Source organism: Ahaetulla prasina, chromosome 5 (assembly GCF_028640845.1).
Source record: "Ahaetulla prasina isolate Xishuangbanna chromosome 5, ASM2864084v1, whole genome shotgun sequence".
Lineage (NCBI taxonomy): Eukaryota > Metazoa > Chordata > Lepidosauria > Squamata > Colubridae > Ahaetulla > Ahaetulla prasina.
The window spans coordinates 90,819,034-90,831,719 of NC_080543.1; the positions used below are offsets into that span (position 1 = coordinate 90,819,034).

The 12,686-nt window shown below is 34.2% G+C and overlaps 1 protein-coding gene across 1 annotated transcript in view; it reads left to right on the forward strand.

Moving 5' to 3' along the window:
- Positions 1-12,686, forward strand: part of PRKX (protein kinase cAMP-dependent X-linked catalytic subunit) — a 52,838-nt gene that overhangs the window by 26,405 nt on the left and 13,747 nt on the right. Inside the window, exon 3 of the mRNA XM_058186745.1 lies at positions 1,665-1,928. Within this exon, the coding sequence (XP_058042728.1) occupies positions 1,665-1,928 (264 nt within the window). The remainder of the gene's footprint in view (positions 1-1,664; positions 1,929-12,686) is intronic.

Sequence of the window (12,686 nt, forward strand, 5' to 3'; positions counted from 1 at the left end):
AACAAACTTTTTTTGAATTGAATATTTTCTGAAATTGTTAATATTTTAATTGTTAATATAAGGGCCTCTGGTGGCTCAGCAGACTAAGTCTGTCTGTTATTAACACAGCTGCTTGCAATTACTGCAAGTTCAAGTCCCACCAGGCCCAAGGTTGACTCAGCCTTCCATCCTTTATAAGGTAGGTAAAATGAGGACCCAGATTGTTGGGGGCAATAAAAGTTGACTTTGTATATAATATACAAATGGATGAAGACTATTGCTTAACACTGTGTAAGCCGCCCTGAGTCTTCAGAGAAGGCCAGGATATAAATTCAAATTAAAAAAAAATATTTTAAAGATGGAAACAAAAGGAAATGACAGCTAAAACAGCTGCCAATGTCCTCTGTTGTTGTTGTTGTTGTTGTTTTCCTTCTTTAATAAATATACAATGGGATCTACCCAAGGAAGGACAGCTTTGTATAAACAACTGTGGAAGATATTTAAATTTACCAAACCCCAAATCTCAAAATGGTATAGAATATTCTGAACAACTTTTCATAGTAAGAGAATGAATTTTATTTTCTTGCCAGAACATTTTATTTTTAACTGTTCCAGTTGTATATGTGGAATTGGGAAATCCTGCATCAAAAATGAAAGCAAAAATAATACAAAAAATCAGAAGCAAAAATTTAAAACGTAACAAATTTATAAAAACACATGACAAAGATAAAATAAATTGGACATGGAAATCGTGACCAATGGGTTTGAACTTGGTAGCATTCTTGTATGGATAACTTGCTTTCCTAGCAGAATATATGGTGTTACATTCCTGCTAAGATATTTAGAGAGTAATAACATTTAAATGTGATGGATCTGTCCTCAATGGAAGAGTTGGACACTGGTCCTTATGATTATTTTTTACTATATCTTGTGAAACTGAACTTCAGGGTTTTTTTTCCCTTATTCAGAGCTTCATATATTTAAATGTTTGTAAAGCATATTTTTACTCACTTGTCTAACTGGGTTCACTTTATCTAGTCTTACAACTTGTGTGGAGAACAGATCATATTTTAGGTCAAATTTATGCAGCAATATTCAACATTCAAAGAGTTCACAAACTTTTAAACAACACTATAAATATACAGAGAATTTCATACAGGAAATACATATTAAATTTTAATACATGTGGAGAAATTCATGTATTTCAGTTCATCTATGTCCTCAGCTTGGGAACTGTATCATTTATAGCAGGTTTTGACCCACTCAGCAACTTTGTATTTCATTAAACTCTTCTTGTCTTGTTCTCTGGTAATTTACTTCAACCTTGATGCAGAATCAGAGACTCAGTGAATTAAGCATCTATCTTTGTAAATTAATCTTTAAAAATTGCAGTGATTATATTTCTCTGCGTGGCTTCAGACTTCTTTGCTCCTTTGCTTGTAAGTGTGTGGGACTTCTTTTCAAGGCCAAGCTGAAATGTTTCTGTCAAAATTTAGTCAAGTTATGAGTAAACCCAGTGGTTGTATTGGAGGCAATATTAGATCTTAATTGAAAGTATGCAGTTGAAATTGAATCTTATAAATTTTAAGTGTCCATTTCAGGTCTTTAAATAATTTTTGTCATTTTACTAATATGCTGCTTTAAAAAAAAATTCTAAAAAACTGAATGTGCTTTTATTATTTCAGATATTGGACTAATCACGATGATCGATTTCTATACATGTTGATGGAATATGTACCTGGAGGTGAACTTTTTAGCTATCTACGCAATATGGGACGTTTTAATAACAGCACTGGACTATTTTACTCTGCAGAGATAATTTGTGCAATAGAATACCTCCATTCAAAAGAAATTGTTTACAGAGACTTAAAACCAGAAAATATTTTATTAGACAAAGAGGGGCATATCAAACTTACAGACTTTGGCTTTGCTAAAAAGCTTGTTGATAGGTAAGTTATTTGATGCTGACTTTGACTTTTTTCCCGGGAAAAATGGGAAAATGGGTATAGAAAATGATTTTTTTCATCAGACTGACAGCATCAAACATATAATGATTTGTACTGTTTGTTTTAACCTTCTGAAGATTCCTAGCACACATTAATTAATTGATTATATGCTGTCAAGTCAGTATCATCTCTTAACCTGATCCTTCAAGTATTCCAGTGCTGCAATCACATTGTAACAGTCCATCTACCCAGCTACTTGTAATCCTCCTCTTTTGTTTCCTATAACACACATACATATTTAAAAATATTCAAGAAATATTTTTCCAAATGCAAATGCATAAAGAAAAAAAAGCTGTACTAGCATAAAAGTGTGATAAGCTGAATTATATCAAAGCTTTAAATTTATTTAAATGGCCTTGGAGAATTTTATTCATACACCAACACTTTTATGTTGTAATAAAACATTGTAAAGAAAGCCAAACATCATGAAGGCAGATCATTCCATAATGTCGTTCAATTAAGTGGTTTAGAAAATTTTGAATATTAATTTTTGAGAAATTTTAAAAAATATATTTACCATAATTAATTGAAGAAAAGTTATTTTCTTCAATTAATTAGAGTAAAAATATTCAGATTGAGTTATTTTTAATTTATGTTGAAGCTAATTTTTATGGGCATTATACAGTAATGCTATGACAATTGATGGGCTGAAAGCTTATTTCACAATTTCTTGAATGATTTGCTCCCCTACTAACTTGGTATGCTTGAGAATTTACTTCAAATTCATCTTGTGTTTGAACTTCCATGTTTTGATATTCAAGTTTAACTTAGCTTTATTGACAGTCAGACACTTATCATTTACAAAAAAGAATCGATTTATTTAAATATTAAAAATTCTCTCCTCCCCACTTTCACTCTCAAAAGAGGATGCTTAGTTTAGTGATCTAATTGCATAGTTCAGAATGCTTGAGCAAAATTCCATTATGAAAAGGGGTAATAGTAATATTAAATCAGTTCAGTACATATAAGAAATACTTTATACAAACAAGTATTTCAAACCATCTGAATTCTAAATAAACATTTTACTTTCCATAATGGTGAAGCAGTTTTAGAAATAAAGCTATGGATCACACAGTGAACAAATTTTTGTACAGAACAAAATGTTATTGTGGGCAAATTGATATTTTTGTATCAGTTTTACCTTCTAGCTAGATAAAGAGTTGTGAAGGCATTTATTTCCTTCCTCAGGAAAATTGTGTTTAGAAACAGTATAACTTGCTATATACTCTTATGTTGCATTAAACAATATAATTTGCTGTCCTACTCATGTAAAGATTCTGTGGCTGAAGCTTAAAGTTAGCTGAGACAGATTATTATAAGTCTGTTGCTCAATTTTGATTATATTGCTTTTTTGTTGAAATTTATTTTTATTTTTCTTTATTTTGTTCATTTTACAATGTAACTTTTGTCCAATAAATATTGTTCCTAAATAGTAAATTGCTTAGCTTTGTGTGGAAGTATCTTGTTCTAAAGCAGTGCTTTTGAAATCTGGAAATTTTAATATGCTCTGGCTAGGGAATTTGAGGAAATGAGGTCCACATATCTTAAAGTTGCCATGTTTCTGAAATGTCTATGGAGATTCTCAGTCATCCAGATAATGGTTGTCCCAACTGAAGACATTTTACTTTTCATTCAAGAAGCTTCTTCAGCTCTGACTGGATGGTGGAGAATGGAAGATTTATACTCCTTGCAGACAGCTGGTCATTTGCATTCTTTTAGTAAGTCATTAAGGCCACCTGGAGGTTTATCTATGTCATCAGGGTCACCTTAGTGGTGTATAAGGGTGTGGAGCCTTCTTGGAACTGTTGAAAGGACTGTGTTATAGATGGGAGATAGATGATGTTGTGTCCCACCCCCTCAGTTGAGAGAGGGTTGTTCAGTTTTGACACAGATGGCATCTTTGATCCCTCTTTCAAACCATCAGTCCTCTCAATCAAAAATGTGGACTCTGCTGTCTTCAGAAGAGTGGACTTTGTCTTTTAAATGCAGATGGACTGCTGAATCTAGTCCTGATGGGTTTGTTCTCCTATGTTGTACCATGTATTTATGAAGTAATTGCAATGAATGCAAATGAGCAGCTGTCTGCAAGGAGTATAACTCGATCTATTCTCCCCCATTCAGTCAGAGCTGAAGAAGCTTCTTGGATGAGAAACGAAACGTCTTCAAAGAAAAACCAGAAAGTTCAGTTGCCTCTTGAAAAAGCACCTTTGGGATTTTTGTTCTAAGCACATATAATATAATTAAAGGTTCAGAATTCAAAATTTATTCTATCTGATATTTAGGCTAGAAATGATGTTTCATGTTCACTAAAAAAGTCTTTTATGAAAGAGTCATGGATTAAACCTATGGAAAAATAGATCAAGGTCTACATTTTGTTAATTTTTTTTAGGAATGATAAATAGTAAATATATTTTGCAATAGAATGGTCTACCTTTTGTTCTTAAAATGTCACAAATGCTGGTCTTATTGCAATAGAAATTTTATGCTTTTTTAAATGCTGAATTGTGATTTCTGTTGAACTTCCTTTGACTACCTCATTTTTAATATGAACTTTTAATTTTTTATTAGCAAGGAGAAATACTTTAAGAATAAACTGTCCAGTGTAAATTTATTATTTTTCCTGAACTAATGACGAGCATCTTTTTATTAGTAAATGAAGAAATTACTAATTTTCCATCAGGATGGGCTCATGAGTGGCTCATTTGTATTATTAACAAAAAGTTTGTGAAACCTGTATGCTATAAATGTTATATTAAGCTCAAAGAACAAGAATTTATTGGGTTTTTTTTAAAAAAAAAGAATAGTTACTCTGAGCAAAAGGAACTAAGATTTTAGTCAAGTAGGTAGCCTTAAGTGAAGTCAAAGAAGTTGTGTATGACAAGTGAATCATACACAAAAATTGTAAAATACAAGTTTAGGTTTTACAAGTTATCCTGTTCAGTATATGAAACACTGAAGTCTTAAGATGTTTGAGACATTGTTATATATAATACAATATTTACTGGCACTATATAGTTAATCGTTTTATTGTCAGCCACAATTGGGCAGAGGTTTATAAACAATAACAATGAATATTACCTAGAAATGGTTGATAGTTGATGGTACTCAACTGCTCTGAAAGTCTATGGAGATTCTCAGTCATCCAGGTCATGTTTGTCCCAAAGCTGGGGTTTTGTTTGTTTGTTTGTTTTTTGTCAGCAGTATCAACTGTCAGTTGTTATCAACATCAATTCTGTCACTTACAACATTGCAAAAAATCTAACCACCTTATTAGGTCCTCTAGTTGGCGACAACACCTATCATATCAATAATTCACAGTACTTCACCAGCAAGGTGTGATGATAGTTTCCTATGAAGTGACTTTCCTCTTCATATGCATTCCTATGAAGTGACTTTCCTCTTCATATGCATTCCAATAACTGAAGCTGTCATGGTAGTGAAAAAACAACAACTGCTACAAGCTAGCACCTTAGGTGACAGAACCAACCTTAGCCCAGACAACATATGTGCCATGCTGGATCTCTGTCTAACCATTACCTATTTTAAATACAATGAAGATTTCTACGGACAAAAACATGGTTGCGCCCTCATTTTGGCCAATCTCTACATGGAAGATGTGGCCACCAAAGCCCTAAACACCTTCAGAGGAATTCCACCCACTCATTGGTATAGGTATGTGGATGATACTTGGGTCAAGATCAAAACACAGGAATTGGAAGCATTCACCAAACATATGAACTCTGTGGACAGATATATCAAATTCATGTGGGAAGATGTTAAGGAAAATAGTCTAGCTTTCCTGGACTGTGCATTACACATTAAGATAGAAGCTGTAGTTTACAGAAGTTTATAGAAAACCCACACATAGATATCAATATTTACATTGCACTGCTCAGGTGATTCTGAGGACACAGATGAATCTCCAAATGGCCTCAGTGATTCCCTTAAAAGAATGCAAATGACCCACTGAAGCACAAAATAAGAGTTATCAGAACCCTAGATCACCGAGCTGAAGACCTGCCTACTAGCAAAGATGGGGGGGAGAGAACTAAAACACATCAAGGAAGCCCTCAGAATGTGTGGCTATCCCAAGTGACCTTCATCAAATCCCAAAAAGGATCCAGTACGAGCTCCTCCATAATAGACAAGGAAGAAAACAATAAAGCAATGCTGTCATTTCATATGTTACAGGAATATCTGAACATAGAAGAACAAACCCATCAGCAGTCCATCTTCATTTAAAAGACAAAGGCCGCTCTTTTGAAGTCAGAAAAGTTCACATTTTGGACAGAAAGGACCACTGGTTTGAAAGAGGTCAAAGATGACATCTGTGTCAAAATTGAACAACCCTCTCTCAACAGAGGGGGAGGGATACAACATCATCTATCCAGTCTACAACACAGCAGTTCAAAGAAGGCTCCAGATCTATTTTTTTTATTTTGTCACAACAGTATACACAAGCATCAACATAAAACAACAACACATCATATAAGCATATATATGAGCAAAAGTATGCAATAACTATATTAATTTGATATAATGAAAGGAAACAATAGGAAAGGAATGGTAGGCACATTTGTGCTCTTATGCATGCCCCTTATAGTCCTCTTAAGAATGGGGTGAGGTCAATAGTAGACAGTTTTTGGTTAAAGCTTTTGGGAGTTTGAGAAGAGACCACAGAGTCAGGTAGTGCATTCCAAGCATTAACAATTCTGTTACAAAAGTCATATTTTCTGCAATCAAGATTGAAGCAGTTAACATTAAGTTTGAATCTATTGTTTTCTCTTGTGTTATTGTGATTGAAGCTGAAGTAGTCTTTAACAGGAAGGACATTGCAATAGATGATTCTATGTGTTAAACACAGGTCTTGTCGGAGTTGGCGGAGTTCTAAATTTTCTAATCCCAGGATTTCAAATCTGGTGGTATAAGGTATTTTGTTGTATTCAGAGGAGCGGAGAACTCTTCTTGTAAAATATTTCTGGACTCGTTCAATTGTATTAATGTCAGAGATGTGGTATAGGTTCCAGACAGGTGAGCTGTATTCAAGAATAGGTCTAGCAAATGTTTTGTATGCTCTGGTTAGTAGTGTAGAGTTTTTGGAAAAGAAGCTACGCAAAATTAGGTTTACAACTCTTAGAGCCTTTTTTGCTATGTAGTTGCAGTGGGCTTTGGCACTTAGATCATTTGATATGAAAACTCCAAGGTCTTTAACAGGGTGGGGGTCATCTGTAAGGTAATGTCCATCAAGTTTGTACTTAGTGTTTGGGTTCTTTTTTCCACTATGTAAGACTGAGCATTTGCTGGTTGAGATTTGGAGTTGCCAAGTTTTAGACCAATCGGATACAAAGTCAAGGTCTTTTTGAAGGGTAGTAGTCTTGTTGGTGGTGTTAAATAGTTTGACATCATCAGCAAAGAGAACACAATAACTTGAGATAAGGTCACAGAGATCATTTATGTATAGTATGAAGAGTGTTGGTCCAAGAACGCTGCCTTGAGGAACGCCACTTTTGACAGGAACAGGATTTGATAGAACATTGCCAATTTTGACCACTTGTTGTCTGTTTGACAGGAAGGCAGTTATCCAATTGTGAAGAGGTCCTGAAATGCTGTAGGATTTTAGTTTTAGGAGAAGTTTATCATGTACTATTGAGTCAAAAGCTTTGCAGAAGTCTATGTAGATTGCATCTATTGCTTTGCCTTGATCAAGATTAGTAGTCCATATGTTTTTGCAGTGGAGAAGTTGTAAGTTGCATGATAATTTTTTTCTGAAACCAAATTGTTTATTAGAGAGTAGGCTGTTTGTTTCTAGGTGGAGGGTAATGGATTGGTTGATGATAGATTCCATTACTTTGCAGGTGACGCAGCATAGAAAGATTGGTCTGTAATTTTCAACTAGGCTGGGATCTCCTTTTTTTGAAGATAGGATGACTGTGGGTAGAGACCAAAGTTTGGGAAGGGAACTAGTCATGAAAGCTTTATCAAAGATTATGCCTAGGGGTTCTGCTATATTAGTGGAAAGTTTTTTTAAGAAGTATGCACATAGTCCATCAGGCCCAATAGATAAAGATGGTTTCAGTTTGCAAAGAGCTTTTTCAACATTATCTTCTGTGAAGTCTATACATGTTAAGTCATTGTACTCATTGTTGGTACCATTGGGGAATGACTGAGCCAAAGAATGTGTTAAAGAGGTTTGCTTTAACTATTTCATCATTACATTCTTTGCCATTAGATTCTTTTAGTGGTGGGATGGATCTTGATTCTTTAAGTTTATTGTTCACAAAATTATAAAAAACACAATTTGAATTTGTGCGCAGAAGGTCTTCTTGTTGCTTGGTGTAGTAAATGGTGCATTCAGGTTTTATTTGGTTGCTAATATTTCTGTAGCGTTTTTTGAAGTTAGCTACATAGCCTTTTTTGTTTTTCCAGAGGGATTTTTTTTTTGATTTAAGCTTTTTTATTGATATGGGTAATTTGCTTTTTTTGATTTTTGTGGTGATTTTGATTTTTGTGGTGATTTGTGGAACGTATAGTTTGATGATTCTATTGATTTCAAGTAGGAAAACTCTATAATAGTCTTCGGCAGTGATACAGGTTGAGAACAGATTTTGCCAGTCAAGAGATGAGAGGTCGTTATTTATAAAGTCATAGTTGGCTTTTTTGAAATTGTAGTTAGGAGTACTATTATGACGATTTATTTGAGGGTGTATATTGAGACAAAAGTCTATCATACAGTGGTCACTGTTGGAAAAGGGTTCTTTTATTTGTAGTCCATAAATTGAGTTTGTGTTATTGCAAAAGATGAAGTCAAGGCAGTTGTTGAGTCTTGTATTGTTAGTTACTAGTTGTTCAAGACCTGGGTTTGTAACGGCGTTGTATAGTGTAGTATGGATTGGTTCAGTTGTACATTCATTTGTTATCCAGTTTATAAAAGGCAGATTTAGGTCACCCAGGAAGATGAGAGGATATGGGCAAGAGGTAGCCCATGTTAGTAGTGTGGTTAACATATTTGCATGATCGATGTCATAGTCAGGGGTTCTGTAGCATAGTAAGAATCGAAGTGTGGTATTAATGGATAGGTCGCATATAATAGTTTCAGGAAGAGAAAGTTTATGTGCAACTTGAATATTTTTTAGGTTCAGTGATTTTTTGTAAAAGATAGCCACTCCACCACCTCTGCGGTTTTCACGATCTGATCGAAAAACTTGATATTCTTTGTTTGAAATAATGGAGTCAGGGAGAGATGAGTTCAGCCATGTTTGAATTTGCACTGTTCAGGTGACTCTGAGGACACAGAGAAACCTCCAAATGGCCTCAGTGATTCTCTAAAAGAATTCAAATGACCAGCTGCCTGCAAGGAATATAAATCCTTCCATTCAGTCAGAGCTAAAGAAATTTCTTGGATGAGAAGCAAAATATCTTCAAAGAAGAACAAGAAAGTCTAGTTGCCTCTTGAAAAAGAGCACCTTTAGGACATGAAACTATGAAATTTATCAAATTTGGTACTCAACTCATTTTGATGTGAAAATTTTATCCCAGTACTCATCATCATCCCAGTACTCAACACACAAACTTGTCAATATTGGCTGCCTTGTGGCCTACTACATTATTCCCAATGGGAAAAATTGTTTGGTATTCATTGTTTTTCATACTCATTGCAGCTCCCAAAACCAATTAGTAATGAGTACCAACATACCATGTAGTTGAATGGATTGCTTTCACATTAGCAAAAGGCAAAGTTATCTGAAATAACTTCCCCTCTGTCTTTAACATTCAACAACATAGAGCCATATGAAACCTTGTTCTGTACTGTAGAATCAACTCCAGGATTCTCTGAAATATACATGAATGCTTTAGCACACCAAATTATATGAAAAGTGTTCCTAGAAGGTAGAAAATGTTAAGATACTTTCTAATTTTGTGCCACTCAGCAAAGATATACTATATATAGAGTAGGATCTCAGAAACATAAAGAATGACAAGTTAGGGCTCTTACAATCACAATTTTTGACTTGCTAACAGCTGTACAATAAATTTTGGATTTCATATCCAGTCATTGTGTAGATTGTAAAGTTGTTGATAGCAGACTAACAACAGTAACACATTTTCCACAGGGATACATTTAGCAAAATATTTTTAATTTTTTTAACATTCAATTTCGTGTTTGTTTTACATGACCAAAATTGCATTCCATGAGTATTAACAGTATTCCATAGTATCATTTATCTGGAGATTTGTTGTAATTCAGATTATATAAAGGAGAAATCCTTGTGTGACAAAAGAACTAACAAATAGCTTCTGACTGTATTCTTTATTATGAGGTTGAAGCCTCAGAATTATCTTCCAATGCATTCTTATGCATCTTCCAATGCATTAACTGTGTTAATGGCTGTTCTACAAAGGCTATGTGAAGTATTCATTCTCCCTAAATAGTCACTGCAGATTTCTGTAATTGTCCTGAGGAGTGGAAGAGAATAAAGTGGGAATGTAAATGACTAAAGAGCACTTCATGCTTGATTCATGCTGTTGACATCCTGTAGCATTCATCTATGTTTGTTTTTAAAGGATATGAATAAACAATGTTTAAGAAGACTTTCTATTATCATGTTTATGGAATGCTATCCAGCAGATATCCTTCAGGTTATGAATGACATGACAAACTTGGTCTCTCTCTTTCTGCAGGGTGAATCAGCACTTGCCAGTATGATTTTTTCAAGTCACCTTGCATACTAAAGTTTTAATTATATGCATATTTTCTTGGGTATATACTCTGTTGAACAAAAAGACTATCTTCTAAGTAACCAAGTCTAAGATTGTTCTGTAAATTTTGTGTGTGTGTGTGTGTGTGTGTGTGTGTGTGTGTGTGTGTGTGTGTATCTCAGAGGTGGGTTTCAGCAGATTATGGCCAGTTCTGGAGAGCTGGTAGCAGAAATTTTGAGTAGTTCGGAAAACCGGTAGTAAAAATTCTGACTGGCCCCACCTTCATCTCTACCTCCCAAGTCCCAGCTGATTGGGAGGAAATGGGGATTTTGCAGTAACCTTCCCCTGGATTAGGGAGGGAATGGAGATTTTACAGTATCCTTCCCCTGCCATACCCATCAAGCCATACCACGCCTACCAAGCCATACCCACAGAACTGGTAGTAAAAAAAATTGAAACTCACCACTGATGTGTGTGTGTGTGTGTGTGTGTGTGTGTGTGTGTGTGTGTGTGTGTAACTGACAGATTTAGGATTGTTGGTTGAAACACAGACTCAAATCCAACATAACATGTAAAAGGCTTGTAATATATACAAAAAGTATGAATCTTTCTTCACAGTTGTCTTCATCTTTCATCTATTCATATTGCCACTATCTTATGGAAGACTTTTTTCTGTGAGATATTAAGATAAACAAGGATAGAATTAAAAAGCTCAAAGGCAACATCATGGGAAGTCTGTACGTGTATAAAATTATATAGTGGTTAAGGTATTGCATGAGAATGAGTCAGACCTAGATTCAAGTTCACCATCAGCTACAGAAACACTCTTGGTAAATCTGGGTCACTCTGTCATCCAAATTCAACTCAAAGTCTTCTGGTGAAGATAAAATAGTGATTGGGCTGGGTTTTTTTTTTCTTAGAGGAAAGGTAGAATATAAATATTATAAAGTATTATTAAGAAATATTCCAAATAGAATATGCATGATGAATATGAATTAGCAGCAGATGGTACTTCCCAGTCCTATGTGGATCATCTGAAGGAAAAAAAGGAAATAAAGAGGTAGAATTGATTAATATTTTCTGTAACTTCTTAATTGCCAGTCTCTTGAGGCTAGAAATGTCCACCCTAATCTTCCAAAATGTCCACTCTAATCTCCCAATAAATTAATATTCTTTCCATTGTATTCTTTTTGAATAAATCAGGCTAATGAAAATATCATTGCTTTTCTTCCATAGATAGTGTAGTTCAAAGCAAACATAATTATATGGTTGTAGTTCTTCCCAATTTCTTGACAGTAGATGCGATAAAATTCCATATGGCTAAGATACAAAAAACTACAAATATGCTAATAGAGGAAATTCTGCTGCTAGTGAGAGGAAACATTACTTCACACAGTATACAAAATTGGAATTTACAGTGTGATACCTTAAACTTGGGAGGTTTCCTTTATCTTTAAATGGGCAAGTCATAATTAAAATACTGTAGGAATTGATTGGCTACATCAGGCTGAAATGAAAACAGGTCATACTTCAGAATGACTTAGATACCACTAAACAAAATACTCCTTACTGAATTACCCTAAAAAATAGTCTAGACAATGTGAAGACAGATGCCTGTTGCCTGGAAACTTACAAAATCTAAGCAAAAAATATTTCCATTTTTCTAGTCAGAACACAACTTTTTTTTTATTTAAATGGTTTTTCTTCACTTAAAATTGTGTCATTTGTTCTTCATTTATAGAGAAAAAATAAAAGTTGAATATATAAAAGTTGAACAAGGGAAAAGGAAGTATGACAATACTTGCAACAGTAACTTAAACCTCAACTGATAATCTATACAGAAGATATATTCGCTTTTATTTGAAGTCAGTTTTATCTAGAATAAATTAGATAAGCATGGAATGCTGAAATCCCTTATTAAATAATAACAAGCATCGCTCCCTTTTAAACTCTTTATAGTTTCTCAATATTTAGTGTATGAGTCATAGGTTTTTAAATTCATTG